General features: G+C 44.0%; 1 protein-coding gene across 4 annotated transcripts in view; it reads right to left on the reverse strand.

The window, feature by feature from the left end:
* ATP6V1C2 (ATPase H+ transporting V1 subunit C2) overlaps positions 1-22,899 on the reverse strand; it is a 48,316-nt gene that overhangs the window by 25,127 nt on the left and 290 nt on the right. For 2 of the 4 annotated variants that reach the window (XM_019650033.1, XM_019650030.1), the window contains exons 1-3: positions 22,517-22,599; positions 21,148-21,302; positions 19,275-19,342 (exon numbers count right to left, since the gene is read on the reverse strand). In XM_019650033.1, the coding sequence (XP_019505578.1) occupies positions 19,275-19,342; positions 21,148-21,276 (197 nt within the window). In that variant the 5' untranslated portion in view covers positions 21,277-21,302; positions 22,517-22,599. Of the gene's footprint in view, positions 1-19,274; positions 19,343-21,147; positions 21,303-22,322; positions 22,378-22,516; positions 22,600-22,899 lie in introns of those variants that run through there. The other 2 variants (XM_019650032.1, XM_019650031.1) reach the window with 2 other exon arrangements.

The raw sequence follows: 22,899 nt of genomic DNA on the forward strand, positions 1-22,899 counted from the left end.
TGAGCTGTTGTTCAGCATCTTAGCTGTGGAGGGCAGTGTCACTGGCCCTCCTATGTGGGATCCGAACCGGGGCCCTCTGGCATCCCAAGTGAGTTCTTAACCATCGCGCCACTCGGCCGGCCCGATTGGGGTTTTCTTTTGATAACACCTACCATTTAGTGGAGTCTACCAAGCACCAATCAATCTATAATCATCTCAGTTAATCCTCACATAAATCCTCAAAGATGTCGACTACCGCATTTTACAGATGGAGAGACTGAAGCCCAGAGGAGTAAATTGCCCCTCCATCCAGTCCCAGCCATCCAGTCCATCAGTAGACTCCAAGGCTCTGGCCATCAGGCCACACTGCTGTCTTATCTTTACAGTCACTGTGGCCCATCTTTGGGCATCAGTCTCCACAAATGTGTTGGCGCTTCTTAGAATAGTAGTTCTGCGTCTGACTAATTATAACGTGAGCAAGTTACCTAATTAATCCTATTCTGTTTCCTCAGCTGTAAAATGGGGATGAAACTGCTCATCTCACATGGTTATTTGTAGAGTTTGGTGCAATGCATGTAAGTGCCAGGCCCTGGGAGCTTGTGGCAGATATCTTCAGAGGTGCTATGGCACCCTAGTGGAGGTGGACTGCTTGTGGACTGCAACAGGCTCTCTACCCTCTGGCTCAAGGGTAGATTAGGCAGGAGATGGGGTGGGTTGGGGGAGAGTGAGGCTGGTTCCCTCCCAGTTCCTGTAACCCGACTCCTCTCATCCGTTCTGGCCCTCCAGCCTAGGAGTGTGACACCACCTGTCCATCTTCCTGAGTTCCAGCACCACCCCCTGCAGTTCTCCTACAGCACACACACAACTATCTGGCCTCCACAAATTATCCTAATGAGTGGGGCTTCTGTTATCTGTTGGAACACTGACTTGATAGATAAATTCATTCATTCATTCATTCATTCTTTTAACAAACTCCATACATGAGGCAACTGTGTGCCAAGCACGGTTCACGAGGTTGCAAACAGAACAGTCCCTGCTCTCAGAGAGCGTCTATTGTAATGCTGTCAATGGCTCCTCTGTATCAATATTATAGTGACCCATGCGAGTTACTATCTCCTATTACCATACCCTCCGTAATACTTGGAGTAATTATTTGTTTACATGAAGGTAGTAGTAGCTCCAGCCCTCACCACAATGCCTGAGGCACAACTGCTGCTCAGGAAATGTTTGTTGAACGAATAAATGAATTCCGGCACTCCACAGCACCTAAAATAACACGCATGCTACCTTCCTAACTGATCTTAAAACAGGGCTCATCGCTTTGTTAATGAAATGACTGTGCTGCTCCCAGTTCTAGCCTTTATAAAGTGTTCATAACAAGTATGGCCGCTTGCCTGCCCTCAGGCATATCCACCACCCCGGAACACCTCAGAATAACATGGCCTGATGAAGTGTAACTGCTTGAAAAATCTGCTTATTGCACATAGCAAAAGTGGTCCTGGCTTAGCTGTGATCACAGACTTACGTCACCAGCAAATTGTGGTATTGCTAAATCACAACATCTTTGCCATTGAAAGGAAACTCCAATAAAAGTCCAGGTGCTATTTTAAAATTTACTTTTTTCACTTCACACTTCATTGTGAACACGTTTTCATGTCATCAGAATAGAGTTTCCTCACTGCTTTCATTTCACTGAGCAGTATTTCCTTGCATGGCAGTATCATAACCAATTCCCTATTGTTGGACATTTGGGTTGTTTCCGCTTTGATAGGATACTGCAATGATACACGTATTTTGCCCACTTGTGCAGGTACATACGCAGAATAAGTCATTAAAGAGTAACTACTGGAATAAGAGGTTCTAAACATTTACAATTTTAACAAACAGGCCAAACTACCTCCAAAAATACAGAGCCAGTGTACATACCCACCAACGGTGGGTGTGCGTACCCACTTCGCTAAACTTTCCCCAACACCAGGTATCATGAATCTTTAATCTCTGACAATCTGACAGCTGAAAATTTAGCTCATGGTTGCTCTGATTTGCATCTCTTTGGTCATCAGTGAGGCTGGACATCTTTTCATGGGTTTAGTGACTCCACAAATGGCCGTTTTCTTCTGTGAATGGTGCATTCAGATCCTTTGCCAGTTTCTCTACTGGTCTGTTCCTTTTTTTAAAAAATTTACTTGTAATAGTTATTAGGTTTCCCATACTAAAGATGAAAAAATTAAGACTTAACTAAAAAAAAATCACCCTACACAGGGTAACAAGTATCAGAGCAGAAATTGATCCCCAAAACTACGTGACTCCAAAGGCCATGTTCTTCCAAGCTCATCTAAAGTAAGTAAACTCTGGCACCTTCCTCTAAAACACTTGACAAAAACTTACACCAGCGCATATGGGAAGATGTATACATAATATTTTTAACAAAAAAAGCAAATTGCAAACAGCATGTAATCTTGATTGCGGTGTTGGTTATATTGATGTAGCCAACAAAATTCATCACTGGATGTAAATTTTACTTCATGAGAAAAAATGTTTCACAGTAGATATTATCTTAACCAAGTGGCCAAAGTTATCAGTAATGGGGTTGATGACCAACAAGTGTCTCTGATGATGCACTGAGAAGAATATGGCCTGTCTTCTGTGGTATTTCTGCCAAAGTGGGTTACCTGAATCTTATTGTGAGGAAACATCAGGTGAGTTGAAATTAAGGAGCATTTTACATAATAACTGACCTGTACTCTTCAAAAAACACGATGTCATAGAAGTCAAAGAAAGTCTGAGTAACTGTTCTAGTTTAAACAAGACTAAAGAGACATGACAATTAATTGTAAAAAATAGGGCGCCATCTCCATGTTTATCATCTGAGAAAATAAGAGATTTTCTTTGTTACCTACAAAGGACACTGCTGAGACCATTGGTGACATCCAAGTAAAATTAGTAGATTAAATAACAATTCTGTATTCCTGATTTTGATCATTATACTAGGGCTGTATAAGACAATGTCCTTGTTTTTAGATAATATACATTAAAGGGACATCCATTTGCAATTCACTGTCAGAAGACAAGAAAAAGTGAGAGAGAAAGAGAGAGAGAGAGAGAGAGAGAGAGAGAGAGAGAGAGAGAGAGGTTAAAGCAGACATGGCAAAGGGAATCCGGGAATTCTTAATAGTCTTGCAACTTTTCTTGAAATTTGAAATTAATTCAAAATAAAATGTTAAAAAATATTGAAGCATGTACAGTATATAATCTCACTTTAAAAAATTACACCAGTATATACACGTACATCAGTACATAAATGAAAATCCTGAAAGAAAAGACACCAAAGTGTTAACACTGCTTATCTTTACACATACAAGAATGGGGGCTTTCCCTTTCTATGTAGATCTGTAATGTCATATTTGAATTAAGACATATTAGTACTTTTGTAAGTAAAAAAGAATAAATAACAGGGGCAAATAAATAATAAAATTATATAATAAAAAATAATAAAATAATGAATAAAATAAACAAACAGCAGCATTATTTCCTTCAACAGCCAAAAGGTGGAGGCAATCCAAATGTCTACTGATGGATGAATGGAAAAACTAAATGTTGTATATACATACAATGGACTATTATGCAGCCTTAAAAAGGAGGGGAATTCTGGCACATGTTACAATATGGATGAACCTTGAAGTCACTATGCTAAGTGAAATAAACTAGTCACAAGAAGAAAAATACTGACTGTGCACCAAAAAAAAAAAAAAACCAACAACACAAAACAGGTTCTATGGAAAGTGATCTGATCATAAATTCCTAACTGAGCAGGTCACAGTGAGTAGTCATACCCCAGACATACAACTTTTTAGTAAAAGGTTTATCTCTGCCTTAAGCAAACCCTGTCCATCGTTTTTGTGCATCTAGGTTAACATACCTTTGAAATAAGCAGTAATCACCCTCAAGAGAGTACATAATCTTAACTACCTTTTAATCCAATCTCCACCCCAAGAAAGCACATAATTTTATTTATTTATTTATTTATTTATTTATTTATTAGCTGAGCCATCCTGCCACCTGTTGGCAGCTCAGCGGCAACTCAGCTCGGGCCGGGAATCGAACCTCTGTTACTCAGAGCTCACACTTTTGAGCGAGCTCTTAACTAACTGAGTCACTCGGCCGGCCCGGAAGCACATAATTTTAACTATGGCGTAATCCCACCCCACATTGCTTCCTCCCACCTTCAGGTAATCTTCCTTATGTTTCCTCCTTAATTTCAAATGCATAAAAGAAACAGCAAAACTGCCATTCTCCAGAGCATTTGAGCTCTTGCTCCCCACATACGTCATCAGTTTGGCTCAAATAAACTCTTACAGAAATTCTCAACAGGTTTGGACATTGCCTATGCCGACAGTATGATTCCACTTCTCCATGGTATCTACAGTCAAATTCTTAGAAACAAATACAGTAGTGGTTTCCAAGCGCCGGGGGAAAGGAGGCAGAGCAGAGGTGGGATTTGGATTTTTAAAATAACCAGCATGTATTGATAATAATTTTAAAAAACAATGGTATTGTACTACGTAAATAACGGTATAAGTCAAGACTGTGTTACCTGCGGTCAGCCCATAAATATTTCTTTCAAATTAATCTTCTTTACCTTGGCAGTCACATGGGGAGCCCCCCAGGAGAGAAGCTGAGTGAGCTGGGGGCAGCGGGGTCTCCTCACCCAGCTCTTTTGTAAAGAGAGTGCGGATATCAGGCTCTGAGTTCCTGAGTGCAAGTCCATGATGCAACAGGAAAGAGAGGGCTTCCCTCTTCCCTGGGTTTTCTGGATAATTCCGGCTAAAGCAGGCTGAGGTGGGTCTGTTTTTTCAGAAATTACCCCAGGTCAGGAAGGAGAGAGACACAACAGGTGACAGCTGGAGTTTCCACAGGGCGTTGAAACAATAGGGTTTACAACAGCTCTTGTGAGCTGTCCTGAGAAAGGCACTTTGCATAGCTAATGTATCCGAATTCTCTGGACTAACAAGGGGAGTCCCCCAAGAGCTGAGAAAACAGGCTCCGAGAGGCCAAGAAACTTGACCAATATCCCTCTGCAGGTGGCTGTGACATCAGCTAGCTCTGACCATGTACCTTGCCTCTAAAGCAAGCCTCTGTCCACCACACCAGCTGCTCTGGGCACACCAGGGGATAAGATGTCCCTCTCTGGATAATCAAAACCCCAAGCTCACCCTACAGTTCTAACTGTCCTCAGCATCTCAACGGAGGAGCCACAACAGGCCCGCCTCCCTCTGCAGCCACACTAGAACCCTGAGCCCACGTGAGGTCCAGATGCAGCCACCAGCTGGTAAGTCAGGGAGCCCCTGGGCACCTCACCCTGCTCCTTCGTCTCTGCTTCCTCCTGGCCCGGGGACAACGAAATTAACTCAACATGCCTGGCAGCAAAGTCATCAGAAATGTGACTGGAGAGCAATTCAGGCCCCAGAGATACCAATGCTTTACAATTTGACCTGGCTTCTGGGAAAGTGGGAGTTGCAATGGCTGATATTCCCACCTTTAGAGGGGTTCCCCTCTGCATACTTTGTAGAACCACTCAGCAAAATTACCCTTCTCATGCAAAATCGAATTCACTTTGTCAAGTGGGCATGATACAGTTTGATTCACCCACATCATGGCATAGTAATTCTTGGCCCTCTTCAAAAGCCAGCCTACCCTCCGAGGAAATGTGCCCCTAGGACAGGCACAGACTGGGCAGGCTCCTTGTTGCAAACTGTTGCTTGAATGCTCCAGAGTCCTGCAGTCTTTTGGGGAAAACTGGGCAGTCCCCTAAGTGGAAAGGGAAAGGAGTAGCTGACATTTAAGTCTTGGAGAGCTGGCCTGAAAGTCAATCTAGCTAGCAGTCACTGATGACTGTTCTCAACTGCAGGAGCCCCACTCACACGGAGCCTCGCCCCAGCGCACACAAGGTGAGGGGCCCCAGAGTTGTGCAACCTGCAGCCTCGCCCCCAGGGGATGAATGGGCAAAGGCCAAAACAAGCAAGTCACAAAAGTGGAACTACAAATGGCTGATAACACCTGAAAATATGTGTACTCTTGCTGGTAATCCAAGAAATACACATTAAAACAATCACACACCATTTTTCACTGTCAGGTAAATAAACAAAGTTTTTTCAAGGCACTAACCTGACAAGGGTATGATGAAATGGCACTTCCTTGCAACTTCACTGGAAAACAATTTAGCAATATGTACAAACAGCTTTAAATATGTCAGTATCCTTTGAACCAGTAAATCCACTTTGGGAAATGCAACTTTAGGAGATAACCCAAAATGTAGACATAAAAAGAAAAAGAAATACAAGAAAAAACAAAAACAAAAAACACACAAAAAACCGACAAAACTGTAGGCATAGATTTATGCAAAGATGTTAACTGGGATGTTCATTATAATTGAATGAAGTAGGTGTTTTATTACCTTAAAACATAAAATGAAAGTTCTCCCCCCCACTCTCCCATTTAAAAATCCTTAATTTACTTTAGAGTTATGTGTTAGGTCTCTGAATGTTAGCTCTCAGAGACCTTGACTTACAGACAGAGCCATGTCTGCAAGAAAACAACAAAATGTCTGTTGGCCTGCACCTACAGTCAGAACCCAGCTTGTGATAACAGAAAATGCCCCCAAACAGCTACTGGCATACAGGCAGTCAGCATTTTCTGTTCAAACAAAGCTGCCCTGTCAGCACCGCCCCTCTACAACCCTCCTCACCTCCTCCCTGGGGGCTGCACATCTCCTTTAGACGTGCAGCCCGGGCTGTAGCCGTCTTTGCTCAGCCCGATAGACACTCTCTTAATAAAATAGACTTTCTCAAACTTTCTTACCTTGCCTGACTGTGTGCGTTCCTTTTCCCGCTGACCTATCATTATGCCCAGGAAGTGTGACCATAATAGCATCTGCCCACCAGAATCATCGCATGGGTCACAGAGGGAAGGGCCTTTAAAGACCCAGGAGAAGTGGGAACTTGCTGGAGGTCACGAGGCCCCTTCGTAGCTGATCAAGGCTAAAATAAGGCCTCAATATTTCCTGCCTCAATTTTAGAGCAATACATTGGTTGTAATAACGTACGGTTTTTTTCATAAGACCTGTCTTCATTTAAACTCCTTGTCTGTTTGTGCTAAGAGAGTTCTTGTAAAATAAGAAGAAAGCAACAGATTGCACAGGCAAACATTTTCTCCACATTGCAGAGACAGCTGGGACTTCACACCTGGTCAGTCCCCTCTGCTGCCCCATTCGCACTCCATGGCAAGGCTGCAGGGGCTGTGTTTCTTTTCTTAGTTTATCTTAAAATGTCCTGGCTTTCCCTGTGCATGTAATGTCCACTATTGGCAAATTCATAGAGTGAGCGGCCAATGACCAGGGGTGTGGAAAGAGGGAGGTGACTGCTAATGGGTACAGGTTTTCTTTTCAAGATGATAGCGATGAAATTACATGGTGGTGATGGTTGCATTACTTTGTCAATATACGGGAGACCAATGAATTGCACACGTCAAAGGGGTGACTAGCATGGTGTGTGAATGATATCTCAATTAAAAAACCATATCCTGTGATAAGACAGGGGGTTGTAATGGTGGTATTAAATCTTCTACTTTGAAATCTGGCTTGGGACTTTATGAAAGTTTTTTTCTCTTTTCTTTGCCTCTCTCCCCTCCCACCAAACCTTAATGATTCTGTTTACTATATATTTACTATGCATACCAGTTTCAGAGGTTCTGTTTACCTCAGCCTTGCAGGCCCTGTGGCTTGAGAGAGGTTTCGCAACTCTCTTATGAGATCCACTCCTGGCTCCAACTTAAATCTACCTAACATATGCAAAGGTTGTGGTATCTTCCCCCACCCCAAGGGACAAAGCCGAATTCAACAGAAGATTCCACTACAGGCCTAAGCAATTTACATCCTAGTTAGAAAATATAAAACTTAAGATGAGGCAGTAGTCTCCAGCAGACTCTGACCAGCCCACCTTTCTCTTACTTGAACAAATCTTTCTTCTGTATTTCTACCTGCCTCGTGAATTCTTTCACAACCCCCGAGCGAGCAGCCACAACATCCTGGTTTTACGCTTGGCTTCCAGGTGGAGGCTCAGCCTGGAGGAGAATGTCAATGACAAGGCTGGCCCTTTATGCTGGATGTCATCCCCGTCTCCAAAGTTCCTTGGCCCTGCTCCCTTCTTCTCCATTACCACCACATTTTATAGTTACTGTAGGTTTATCCCAGCCCTTCCCTGGGCACTGTCCCGGACAGGTCACGCCATCTTTCCAGGTTTCCTTCAGTGGCCTCCTCTCTGCTTTGCCTGCCTCTTCCAATCCAGCCTCCCCCTGTCCATCCCTCCCACAGCAGCCAGAGGGATCTCTAAAAATACACATCTCAGCATGCCATTGTACTGTTTAAGCTATTTCCCAAGGTGTTCAAATATTGATGTTCAAATTCCTTAGCAGAGTTTACAAGGAACACCCTGTCAGTCTTCCTCTTTCTCCAGCCCCTCACGCACCCTTCCCGTCCTGCACCAGTCACCCAGAGCCACCTGGAATGTCCTGAGTTACCTGGATGCTACTCACCCTTTATAAGTACCCCCTCCTCAAGGCGAGTCACCCCTAACAAACACAATAGTGTTGGATAACATCCCCACTCAGTACATGTTGCTTCTCGCACTCGACATAAACGCGCTGAGTGTCCATTATGTACCAGGCGATGTGAAGGGGAGACCAGAGTGAAGGAAGCTGGACAAAGGCCTTAAGACGCAAAACAAGACATCAGTCCAATGCTCCTGCTTCACTCAGTGTCACCCAGGATCGATCGCCTCATCTACATGTCCCAGAATGGGAACTTTTCAAAGAATGGGCATTTGCTTTAAAAAAAAAAAAATCTCAACGTTCCCTATGTCTACAAAATAGTCGGTACTCAAAGCAGCTGTGATATCAAGCTTCGTCCATGCGACCCCATGCTTTAGAGGTTCCTGATCTGGCCCTCCCACAAGCCACGTCCATCCCATAGGATCAGGAAACAATCCAAAGGTTTGAGCGTCGAAGGGGATACATGAACTAACATGGTGGGTACCTAGCACCTTAGCTGCATTTACCTGAGAGAGATGAAAACACATGTCAATACAAAGATTGTACATGAGTATTCAGCTTTATTTTTCATAGCCCAAAACTACAAACCATCTAAACATCCCTCAATAGGTGAATGGGTAAGCAAACTGAGGCTTGTGCATAAAATGGAATACTACCCAGCAGTAAAACATTCCATATATATATATATATGTATGTATATACATATATATATACATATATATGTGTATATGTGTATATATATATATATCTCACAACATGGATAAATCTCAAATAATGATGTGGAATGGAAAAACAGGCCAAGAAAAAGAATACATGCTATGTCATTCCATTTATATAAGAGTTCTAAAACTGCAGTCTTATAGTGACAGACGCAGATCAGTGTTGAAGGAGGTGCAGGAAGAAGCTGATTACAAAGAGGCAGAAGGAGAGTTTTGGGGGTAATGTATATGGTCATCATGTTGACTGTGCTGATGGTTTCATGTACATATCTCAAAACTCACCCATCAAACTGTACCCTTTCAAATTTTGCCACTTATTGCATGTCATTTATGTTTAAATAACGCCTTTTTAAAAAAAGCTTACACTACTCTGAGGTAGCATTTCTTACCTATCGAGTTTGTAAAACCCCCCAAATTTGACAACACACTTCATGTCAGAGAAATGGGGACTCTCCTTCATTGCTGATGGAAATGCAAAATGGTCAACCCAGAGAAATCTGGCAACGCCTATCAAGATTACAAAGGCATGACTCATGGACCCAGCAATCTGCTTCTGAGAATTCATCCTGCAACTACACCTCCACACTCACACGTGCAAAGTGACGATGGAGGTGCAAGATCACATGTGCAGCACTGTTGGGAACAGCTCCCTGCCCCATAAAAGTAAATAAGCCACGTGCACATCTCTGGGGCTGCTTAATGAACTATGGTAGCTCCCCACGTGGGACACCAGGTAGCTATTAATAAAAAGCCAGAAAGCTCTCCATGTACAGTGACGGGAGAAATCTCCCAGGATACACTGTTAAGTGAAAAAGAAGCAAGATGCTCAACGGCACGTGTTGATTACTACTTTGTGTTTAAAGGGGGGGGGGGAAATCAAAACATATATTGGAATTGTCTTGTGTTGCATAAACAAGCACCAGAAATGTATCCAAGCAACTCATAAAAGCAGTTTACTAAGTGGGGGTCGGATAAGGAAATAGTGGAAGGGAGACTTCTCACGGTACAGCCTTTTATATTGGTCTGCTCTTTGAAGCATGTGAGCGTATTACCTGCTCAGAAGGAAAAAGACTTTATTATAAGCTTTTTAATGTACATTTAGAATCCCTGGCCTTGAGATCGACTTCTTAGATGTATGTTAGGATTAAATGGGATATGGCTGTGTAAAGTGCTTATCAAATGGCAGCAATGTGCCTCAAAGTCTCAACCCCACCTGCCTCAGACTCACCCTCAGCCCCCACTGAAAATGCCGACTCGCAGACCCTACCCCAATCAGTAACCCTGGAGGTGTTGCCCAAGGACTTGTACTTTTCTTAAAGTTCCCCGGGAGATCGTACTAATGCTAAAAGAGAAGGCCCACTAACGTGAGACGATGAATATGTATTCAGAAAATATTTCTTCAGCACCCACTATGAACCAGGCCCTATTCTAGGAGTTGGACATAGAAATATAGTCCCTGGTTTCTTGGGGCTGATTATCTACAAGAGACAGACAAAGGCAAACAAGGAAAGTATTAAATAGTGGCATGTGCAACACAGAGAATCAAAACAGAGTGCCCTAGAGGGGCCAGGCTGGCTAGTCGGAAAAAGGTCTCTGGAAGAGGTGACATTTAAACTGAGATTGGGATAATAAGAAGGTGCCCACCCAGGGCCGGCTGAGTGGCGTGATGGTTAAGAACTGGCTTGGGATGCCAGAGGGCCCCGGTTCGGATCCCACATGTGAGGGCCAGTGACACTGCCCTCTACAGCTAAGACGCTGAACAACAGCTCAACCTGGAGCTGGGCTGCCGTGAGTCGCCGGCGATGGCGTAGGCTGCAGCCCCTGTGGCAGTGGGTTGCCATGGGCTACCGTATGTAGCCAGCAGCCAGCGTGAGCGGCCAGCAGCCGCTGTGAAGTGGCCATCCAGAAGCCAGCGACTGATCTGCCTCGCCTGGGAAGAGTGCAATGATGGTGCCAACTTGGGCCAGTGAAGCAATGTCCTCCACAGCTAGACTGAAGAACAAAACGACAGCAACTTGTCTGTTCTCCTTCCCCCAATTCCCCAGCGCTGTTCCCATCTCCTAATTCCCCAATAAAAAATCTTTAAAAAAAAAAAAAAAAGAAGGAGCCCACCCTGCAAGGGTGAGGTGGGGGTGGGGCACTTGGGGGCTTGAGCTGTGCAAAACCCAGGACAGGCATGGAGCCATGGTGGTGGGAGGTGAGTGAGCCAGTGGGCCATGAAGGAGGACAACCGGGGCCTGACCAGTAAGGGATCTGGACACCAGGGTCAAGAATAGGGGCTTTACATTGAAGCACTGAGAACCTGCAGGAGGGTTGCAAGCGAGAAAGTCATGTGATTTTTAAAAAGAACTCTGACTGCCGTGTGAAGAGAGGGGAACAGAAGATGGGCTAGGAGTCTGTAAAAATACAGGAACGTGACGAAGGTGGCATGGAAGAAGGCGGAGCGCTGAGAAGTGGGCAGATATGGAACAGGTTTTAGAGGTGGCGCCCACAGGGCTTGGTCCTTACTGGAGGGTCAAGGGGACAGTCAGGACGAAGGTGCCCAGGCTGTTTGCTTGAGCACCAGGTGCGCGGGCCAAGGGAGCCTTTGCTGAGATGAGAAAGACCAGGTAAAAGGAGAATGTATCCAAGTAAACAGTCTGTTGAGAAGGATATTCATTTAGGACATGAAGCCATGCAAAAAAGGACCATTTAAGCTCTTGGAAAGAAGAACAGCCTAGATGGCTGCCATCAAGTGTGAAGAGCTGATGCAAAGTACGGAGCGAGCATGACTGGGCTGCGGTCTGGAGAACAGTGGAGCCATGGGTCCCAGGAGTTGGCCAAGGCCCACGATGGATGGACATGCCTTCAACTAAATCCAAGGAATCACTCTGTGAGTTTCACAATGTTGCCTCAGGCTGGCCCTTACCCCATGCCTACCGCACAGAAGCAGCCAGCCAACATTCCTGCCTTCTCTGCTGGCTGGACTTCTGGTTTGGTGAGAGCTGCTGGGAGTTTGGGTGGTGGGGTGGGGGTGGTAAGGGGGCCTGTCAGGTACTGAATCACCTAAGGCAAAACAGAGACTATCCCAGCAAGGCCTGAAGGAAGGGGTGAAGGCAAGGCAGGTGGGGAGACGCTAACTGCCATCTGCCAAGGACCTGTGACCAGGAAGGGAGACAAGCAGGTTGACCAGGTTAAGGCCTGACAGGCATCGGCTATGTGACCTTGCACAGATGACTTAACTCTGTACACGTGAGTCTTCTCATCTATAACATGTGAACCTTCACTCAGCACAGAGGGCTGTGGTAAAGATGTGATGAGGAAATGGAGAAACGGGAAGCGCCCAATCCAGTGCCTGGCACACAATGTGTGATTAATTAATGGCAGTTTCAAAAACAGGAAAGTGACACCCATCGGGTGGTGTGGAACTCAAGACAGAAAACAATAAAAACAGAGGCACTAGAGAACATCAAGGAGGTGTAACTGTCATAGAGTTTGACACATCCAATAGTAGCAGCACAGGGCACCAAGTATAAAAACGGACACAGGGCCGGCCGAGTGGCTCATTTGTTATGAGTTGGCTTGGGAGTGCAAGCTCTGAGCAGCAGGGCCGCCAGTTCAGATCCCACATGGGCTAGTGATGCTGCACCCTCTACAGCTAGGATGGTGAACAACAGCTCGACCTGGAGCTGGGCTGCCATGAGTCGCTGGCAATGGCGTAGGCTGCAGTGGGGCTGCAGCGGGCTACTGTGAGTGGCCGGCAGCCAGCATGAGCTGCCATGAGCGGCTGTCCAATGGCCAGCGACTGATCTGCCTCAGCTGGGAAGAGCACAATGATCATAATACCAACATGGGCCAGTGAAGCGACGTCCTCCACAACTAGACTGAAGAAAAAAAGGACAGCAACTTGTCTGTTCCCCTTCCCCGATTCCCCAACACTGTTCCCCTCCCCCAATTCCCCAAGAAAATCTTTTAAAAAACAAATAAACAACAACAAAAAACATGGACACAGCAGATATGAAAACCATTGACGATGTCGCTCCAGTAAACATGTCAACTCTATACAATGAAACCAGGAGAATACACCCATCCCAGGTACCACGGACCATTTAGAAAAAGCAGTACTACATTAGGTCACAAAGAAAACCTCAAATACACAAGGTAAAAAGAGCACTTACTTCATTCTCTAACAACAAAGCACTACAATTAGAAATGTAAAACAAAAACAGAAACAACAACCAAAAAAACTTAACCTTCCAGAAATTAAAAAAAAAAATCTTGCAGAATATCTAGAAATGAATTGATAATAAAAATTCCACGTGTCAAAAGTTATGTCATACTCAGAGAAAAGTTCATTGCCTTGAGCATTATAGAACAAAACTAACTAGCTAACTAAAGCATATAGCTCATATGTTTTATAGAGAAAAGCAAGAGACTACACCCAAATAAAGCCAGAGAAAGTAAATTGGGATAAATGCAGAAGTTTAAAAATTAGAAATCAGGGAAGTAATAAAATTGATTTTAAAAACTTGAGAAAAAAGCTGCTTCTCTTAAAGAATGAACAGATTGGGTAGCCTAATCAAAGGAAATGAAACACCAAAAATGTTAACTATCATTATGTTATGATGATCACATTACGATGTCAGTATTGTTATTCATGCATACTGATGCAAAATCTTAAAATATTAACAAAAAGAGTTCAACACTCCAAGTAGGGTTTCTCCTCGGAATGCAAGGATGGTTCAGTAATTATATTTATTAATAAATACACCATATTAACATCAAAGGGAAAATAAAACATAGGAACAATTCATTACATGCCACAAAAGGAGTCTGAAAAAAATGCAATATTCATTCTAGATAAACTCCTAGTAAAACAGAAATAGATACTTTGTTAGCATGATAATAGATATTTCAAAACAAGAGCCGAAATAATACTTAATGGTGAGATGCTAGAATTGTTCAAATTAAAGACAGGAGCAAGACTAAGATGTCCACTACCACCACTGACAAATTAAACATTTTTTGGAGGGAATATTAACTGATACAATTAAGCAAGGGAAAGAAATGAGAGAAAATAGAGAGAAAGTATTGCTTGTAGACAATATAATCACATGCCTAGAATACCTTAGAATATAAGCTGAAGCACCATTAGAAGCAATAAGGAAAGTCAGCAAGTTGGCAGGTCATGAAGTTAATACACGGTAATTCCTATTTACAAACAAAAAGCATTTGAAGAAAATATCTCATTTATCGTAGCAACAAAATCAAAAAATGTAAAGTTAGGGAAAAATCAGTAAGATATTGTGCAGGACTTTTAGTAAATAAAACATTAAGGCTCTAGTAGAGGAACAAAGAAAAAAATTAAGTCAATTGAAAGATGAGCTGTGCGCGTGAAAACACTCAAAATTATAAAGATGTCAATTTCCCCTAATTTCAGTGTAATCCCAAATGAACTATCAATAGGATCTTTGCTCCAACCATGTGCCAAATTCTGCCCTAGATACTTAGGATATATATTTAAAAACAAAACAAAACAAACACAACCAAACCAAACCTGTGCTTAGTGGAGTTCTCAAAATAAGGTAAATATTTGAACTGCATCATGAATGTACATGAGTGTACGTGTATCTTTTGTTTTACCAGAGAAGGAAACACATGAACCCTAATAATGGTTTCCGTTAGGGAAAGGAATTGGGAGTAAAGTGGAACTATTTCCTTTTTTGTACCTTTTCATACCATTTGATATTTTTTAATGTGTAAATATATTACTTTTATGAAAATGTCAACAGTAACTATCTGAGCAATGAGTAAGACATTTTCAAATGTCTGTATTTAAAAACACTATTAAGTGTTATAAATAATATGTGATTATTTATAATCAATATAAATAATGATTGATGGTAGAGGGTAAAAGGAAGGAGAAAGAGGCCATTTGCTGGTTAGTTCGTATAAAGCTCAGGACCCCAAGTCCTGCTGGGCTGGTGGGAACCACTTAGAGACAGGGAGATGCAAGCAGACAGACAGACCATTAATAGGCAAATTGGTGAATCTGGATCAAGGGTCTATACCTCCTCTGCCACTACCAGTCCATCCAGCTCTTTCTAGGAGCTTCTTGCTGGGCATGTTTCTTCATTTGGAACATGAAGGGGTTAGATTAAATCTCTAAAGGCCTGTGAAGCTGTAACATTCCAGGAATCTTTCTTCCATCCATTCATTCTGCCGGTCATTGAGGGCCTATGATGTTATAGGTTCTGGGATCTAATTGTGCAAAAGGCTGGCCTTTGGACCTTACAGGTTGGTTGGGGAGACAGCTAAATAATCCCATAAGAGAATGTAAAAGCCCACTGTGGTGAGCACTGTGAAGAAAGGGTCATACTCAGCTGTATCAGAGAGGGTTAACCAGGAGATGTGAAGGCATGGGGTGGGAGGAGAGGCTGGGGGAGCAGATGATAATGGGGATAAATGGGGCATGATGAAGGTCTGAAGCAGTCTTTAGAGAGAGCAGGAGAACAGCGAACACACAGTAGGATTGCAAAGCAGCTTTGAGGAATCAAGAAACCACACAGCATACACAGGCATTCAATTGATACTGGTCTAATTAATTGCAGAAATGTCATGTGGATAACCTCTATCTGATCTTCTTGCAGGAACAGAGAAGTTTGGGTAATATTTATAAATTACACTTTACTTATCTTTAGAACGCTCTTAGGAGAACGAACTCCCTAAGATCTGCGTGCCTGAGCAGACATCCACACGCAGCTGTGTAATCTTTGATCAGCCAACCCTCAGTCAACTGCATGGAACCACATGGGTAAAGAAAAGCCACCAACTATTCCACAAGCCAGGGAATGCACTCCGGCACAAGTGACAGTCACCAATGTACCATAGATGCCCATGAGGTATACCTGAGAGCCTGGTAATATTTCAACCAGCACCGAGAAACTGGCTAAGATACTGTGAAGGGCACAGTACACTGAAAAAAACAGGTGTTGCCTTTTTAAAAGAGAAAGTCATTTGTTTTCTCAGATATTACGGTGTAAATACAGACTAAATTAACAAAGACAGCATGGGGGGAATAAATCAAAAATAAAGAGAAGTCTCCAGTAAGCAAACCCTGCCTTCCAGCTAACATGGAAAAACGCTCTAGTGCCCTGAGTAAATAAATAATAAAAGGATACGGAAACAATACACCTTGAAAACTCTTGTCCCGTCTCTGTTCTCCTGGCCAGAAGCAGTGCTGACAGGTTTATGCTGCCTGGGTTACATAGTCAGCTAGCATTTATTTATCTAATAACACTTGGGTACTTTCCAGAGCATCAGGTAGGGCATTTCAAAAACCTGAAACCGGTCTCCTGATGTTATTAGCATATCCCATTATTTTACCCCAAGCTCCAGTATTAACTCCTAAGACAAGGTACCCTGCCTCCTGAACTAGATAGATAAACGCTAGAAATAAGAATTGTGGGGTTCTCAGGTCGCACCATTTTTCTCACCCCACCCCCATAAGAAGGCTCTCGAGAATATACACACAAGGGAAAATGAAACAATATACAGTAATTTTCATTCTTACTACACCTAGCCTATTTTTTTAAAAAAACAAAACAAAACACTTTAATTCAAATAGGTCATATCTGTTTCATAATGATAGCCTTAACTTGCTTGCTCACACACTGTCACATACATTATTTCTCAAACAGATACTATTCCACCATCACAAGCAAATTGTGCAACAAACAGGTAGAGAACAAAACACTAATGCTTATTGAAAAATACAAACAAAAGAAACAAAAGCGGAAGTAATAATCCAGGATCATAGAGTTTAGAGCTAGAGACTTTGGTGGATAAGAAAGCGGTTAAAGGACTTGTACTAGGGAAGAAAGTTGGTAGCAAAGAAAGGTCTGGAAAGATAAAATGCCATGTAGCTGTCATTTCTGCAGCAGGCCTAGGAACAATTCACACTTCTTACGCCAATGTGGCCCCACCTCACTGCACAGCCTCATGCTGTGGTTTGTTGGGGCTGCCAAGAACACTGAAGGCCATCGCCAGCCTAGGGCAGAGGGGTGGCTTCCACGGTGTCTGTCAGACCCACCTCCCCATGGTGCAGAGCAGCCCACGAAACAAGTTGATATTTAGGGATCAAGCCGCTTTTTCCTGGACATTAATTTTTCACAGAACATGTCCTGTGATAATACTTGATTTAAGATGATTTTACCCCCCTTCATTCTTCCCCGAAAGCGCAGAGATGATCACTATTATCCCGTTTTACAAATGAGAAAGCCATAGGTTAGTTTACTTCCTCAGACTGTGAGCTGCAAACTACCTGGTGACGAGGACTGCCTTTACGGAGTTAGCCCAACAACCCACATAGAGCAAAATATTACTAACAAAGGATGCTTTTTTAGTCTTAGGCCACTGCACACAGAAAATCTAATTCCTGGCCCCTGGTGCCCATCTGCGGGTCAGAAATCCTCAAATTATAACCAGTAGAATTTTTAATTATCCATTTTTTCCATAAAAATGCATTTAAAAAGGTAGTAACAGTCGTATCACCATTACACTGACAAGAAAAAATAGCACATGTCCACAGGCCTTGAAAATTGAAAACCCTCTACGAAGGCAGCCAGATCAAGTCGGCAAACCTGGGTCATTTCAGCAGGAGTATGGTCTGACCCTTGAAGGCTGCCTGATCTATCCCATCGGCATTCTTTCAAAATCACTCGTTATACAACAGATTTTCATTTTCACCAAAATGAGGGGTTATTATTATTATTTTAAAACTGCCTAATAAATGATGGCAAATCCTTATGGCCAAATATTACAGTGGAAAAGTTAACGGCGAAATGGAAAGAACAAGACATGAAGGGAAAAGCAAGTTATGAAACATGCATAACATGCTATCACCTTTATTAATATATGTATGCATAAATAATATTTATGTGTAGGAAAGTTGGATGTACACACTACAAATATATCAAGCGGTTATCTCTGTGTGGGTGGCACAATTATGGGAAATTTGTATTTTCTTTTCCATGCTTTTCTATGATCTATAAATATTTGCAATGATTTTGTACCAGATTTGTAATAATTAAAAAAATAATAATTTTCAGACTCTAAAATATCTTCACACATTTTGGGTAGGAGCGTAAATAAGGCCAGCTTCTGGGAGGGTATGTGGACAGATCTATAACACTTCACATGCAAATATTCTTTAACCTAGCATTTCAACTTTTAATCCCACTCCTACATATGCACAAAGAAGTAAGGACAAGGGCTGTAATTACAGATTGTTTGCAATAGCAAAAGACTAGAAAACTTAATTGTCCACCAATAGGGAAATTCAAATAAACGAAGGCAACATCTGTTCACGGTAATGCAGACAGTAAGAAGAACGTGCTCTTATGGACTGACATGAAACTGTCTCTAAGATATGTGATGAAGTGAAAAAAGCAAGGTGCAGAATACACGTTATCGTTTGTACAAAATGATTTTTAAGAACATATTCATCTTTACTTGTATATATGTACGGGCAGTCTCTGGAAGGCTCTCCTAGAAAATGATAATAATGTTGCCTCAAAAAAGGAGAAATGAGGGAACAGGTAAGTGTGTGAAAACAGATCAGAGGAATTTTCACTTGGAGAGCCTTCCTTTTGTACTTCGAATTTTTTTACGATGTGCATCTGTTACTACAAAAACAAAAGCAAACAAAAAGCCTTGGAGGGAAACTGCACCAATTAGTTTTCAAAGTGTTTCCACACCTTATGCAATAGCCCTCTTGGTTTGGAAAAATGCTGCCTCCAGCAAATAAAACTAGGCAGTGGACCCCGCATTCTCCTGTTTACTCGGCGCCCTTACAGGGATCAACTCTGGCTCTTTCCGTGACTTCTAGGACCGAGTTTAGACAAGTACGTGCTCTGCCAAAGCAAGAGCACTGTGTCACCTGACAACAATGTCAAATTCTCACTTGTATGTAGTAAATAAGAAATATTTTACCTTTCAGCAAAGGTATCGAGTTTCCCCAACTCATCAGAGAGGCCAACAAGAGAATCCAAGGTCCCCACCTAGAAAGATCATTAAGAAGTTAGAGGCTCAGAAGTCTCATGGCAGAGAAGTATGGGTGCCTTTTCAACAACAGTACAAGGAATTCTGGGGCTTCCATCTTGAGTTAGTTGCCCTTGGTCAATAGCCAAACTGGAAACCTGGGAAGAGCTCTTAAGGGAAACCAGTGGATTTGGGATTTTTGTGTTTGTGTGCCGAGAGGATAAGCTGTCATAGTCCTGTCTTTGGAGGAAGTGGCTACTATGTCGTGGTCTGCCCGCAGATCATTTTTCTCTTGGAATGGTGGTCTGCTCATCATGGATTTATCCCTACAGCCGAGGAGATATACCAGAAAGTAAGTTAAGGGAGTTATTTCTGAAAGCCTTTCTTCTCCAAGAGAGTCCAGCCTATCCTTTCTCTGCTCTTCTTTGAAGTCACTAACGATAACCTTGCTGGGGCAGAGGACAGCTTTTTTTTTTTCTCTCCCATTTCACCATTCATGGAAGTCCTTTTCAGATCACTTACAAGGATCTGTTTCTTAGTGTGGAAATCATTACAGAGTCCAAAACTGTATTTAAAGGTCTACTCTCAGAATCAGAAGGAAAAACTTTGTCATCATGTTACTACCCACCAGTTAGACATTAAAAAGAAATTAGGAAATTAGGAAACTGGGATATCTCTAGTAGGTAAAGTTGCTTCCTTTTAAGCAACTTGATTTTCAGCAACTTTGGGCAGGGGCCCTGTCTTTTGTATCTTTGTACCCTCCAGTCTAGCGCACTGCCTCACACAGAGTACACGGTAAGTGGATGCTGAATTTACTCACTGTCATGGCATCCGTCACTGGACAGTGGCCGGTGTGAAAAGTCAGCAAGATATGGGTTCAGAACCCAGAGCTGCCACTAACAGGGTTCTACAACCCTGGTCTCCTTTCTCAGGCCACCCTGATCTATAATATGGGACTTGACAAAGATTTGAGATGATGCCTTTAAAGTGCCTGACCATCAGCATAGTGCTTGATAAACGCTAGCAATTGTACTAGCACCACCAACAGCGGGGGCAGCTGACGGTGCAGCTCTTTAGGCAGAGGGGCAAACTGAAGTTTGGGAGAGGTTTCTATGTCAATTTGCTAAACGAGCTACCTCTGGGTGGTTAGTGCCATCCCTCCAGCCCCCACAATGCTTCCTCCCCTTGGACACCTACAATCTTAGGAAGCACAGCAAGAAGTCCATTCTCTTTGAAGTAAGAAGATTGTACCTGTCTGGCTCCTCTTTCATGTTTGTTTCATTTTTACTTTGTTCTCCACTGCAAGAGCCCTTAGACACTCATGCACTGTCAAATCTCTTTCTGCCATCTACCCAGTTATCACTAAGTTCCTTTCCTTCCTCTCGGTCAGAACCAAAAGGATCCTGGATTTCCTGCCCTGCTCCCAGTTCAAAAGCGCAATCAAGGCTGAAGCGCTCCCAGCCTGCACATGTAAACTATATTGTTGGTCTTCTTAGATGTTGAAAACAAAACAGGAAGAATCCAAGAAGCTCACAAGGACCCAAGTGTGTAAGATGCTCTTCCCACTTTTTGAAGACACTGCTACCCGCACCCTTCTCTTCCTGTTCATTCTGTCTTGTGGCTCTAAGTCCATAGGGACCACGGTTAATTTGGGGCTGTGGCGTGAAGCCCCACCCAGACCACTGACCCCCTGTGACCATCGTCATCCCCAGGCTGACTGTCACCCAGTGTTGCTACCTTTGCCCTGTTATTTTCTCCTTGGCTTCCCAGAAGACACCACCCCCACCCAACCTGTCCCCTTCTTTCTCCTCCCCAGGAACTTTACCTTGAAGTCAGGAATCGCGAATTTGGTGTTATTAGACAGGTTGGACTTGGAGGTCACTGTGTTCATCTTCTCCATAGCTTTTAAATTTTCCTTATCGCCAGGGGCAGAAATTAACCAAAACTCCGACATGTTTCCAGCCTTCTTTTATCCAGTTACTGACCAGAACCACAGCCACACACACAAACAGAAACAGGAAAGGTGTCAAATATCTCTACCTCTTCACCACTCCCTTCCCTCGGAATTAATCCTCTCCAGGATCTGTCACTTTCCCCAGTTCCCAGTCTTTGACCCTTTGACCTTCCAGTTCAGATTCCATAGTTCTAAGGACACCCATTTGCACCAAGCTGATCTGTAATGTTAGCTCCACCAGAAAAGCCCTCAGGTCTTCACAAAGACTCCTAAAGGTCTTCCTTCCCTGGGTGGTTCTGAGTGATTTTGGGGAAGAGATGGGGAGGAGGAGAGAGCCTGCTTCCACTCTCCCCACTCCAGTGAGGGACCCACACCCCACATCATAAAATGGGGGTAGGGCGTGGGGGGAACAGTATGCTGGGCTTGGGCACCTTCTGGAATGGTATTTTTCTCCCTCCCACATTGCATCTTCTGGGATGCAGGATGGAGCGAAGGCAGGAGTGAGACAAGGGGGGTATTTCCATAATAGGCCGCCTGGGCAAACCCCAAATCTTAACTTATGGACCTTGAGGTGGGAGCTAGGTTTAAAAATAGTCTTCAGAAGAATCCTCTTTTTTTAAAGTAAGAAGGAAAAAAAATAAAGTGGTTTGAAAAAAGGGACTACTAAAGTCGCTTTTCCACAAGACTAGGGGTCCACTCTCCAGAGTGGGTAACTTGCTGGGCCTGGCCAGCAGTTTCTGTCCAGCCTTTCTGTCCAGCATCTGCAGTCTCTAAAGCCGATTAATTCTGCCCATTCAAACGTGTACACACACCCACACCTTTCTCCCCTTGGCCTGTTTCTCCCTCCCCATTGCCTCCTCCAAAGTGTCTCCGGATGGCTAGAAAAAAACCCAGGGTCACAGCCAGAGACCCATCATGGAAGCTTTTCTTTTTGACTCTCATTTCACTCCACTCTAAAATAATCTTAGTCCCTCCTAACCCCGCATGCACCGAACGCAGTTCCTTTCTGTTTTATAGCCTAGGGACAAACTGGTCTTGCGCACAACCTGGGGAGATGACACCTGCCTGGCCCCGGGGAGGGCGCAGCGGAGGCGCCGGTTCTCTGGTTCCCACAGAGAAAGCGCAGACCAGGACAGCGCCTGAGGGACCAAGAGGACGCGGGCGGCTCGCGCTGGACCCCTGGTCGCGGCGCGCGCGTCTCCCCCAGCCGCCTCGGGTCCCCGATCCCGCGCGTCCTTACCCGGAGCCGGGGGGCCGCGCGAGCAGGCTGCGGGCGGGCGCGGGGCCGGAGCGCACGGCCGGCTCCCGGGAGGCAGCGGCTTCTGCGCGGCGCCCCGCCCAGAACTTTTATCCGAGCAGTAGGGGGAGGAGGGGGGTGGCCCCCGCCAGCCAGGTATTTGCATACCGGGCCGCCCGCCTCCCGCCGTCGCCGGACTGGGGGCCCCGGGCAGTCCGGGAGGACAGCGGAAAGCGAACGCCGCCCCTCCAGTTTTGGCAAAGACCCCAAAACCCCTCCCCACGGAGCCCCGGTCCTGGCGCAGTGCTGGGGAGATCCGACGGCGTCTCCAGCCCTACAACGTTGCAAAGCAGACGGGACAAAAAGATGACCGAGAGTAGCGGGAG

Source organism: Hipposideros armiger, unplaced genomic scaffold (assembly GCF_001890085.2).
Source record: "Hipposideros armiger isolate ML-2016 unplaced genomic scaffold, ASM189008v1 scaffold_137, whole genome shotgun sequence".
Classification (NCBI taxonomy): domain Eukaryota; kingdom Metazoa; phylum Chordata; class Mammalia; order Chiroptera; family Hipposideridae; genus Hipposideros; species Hipposideros armiger.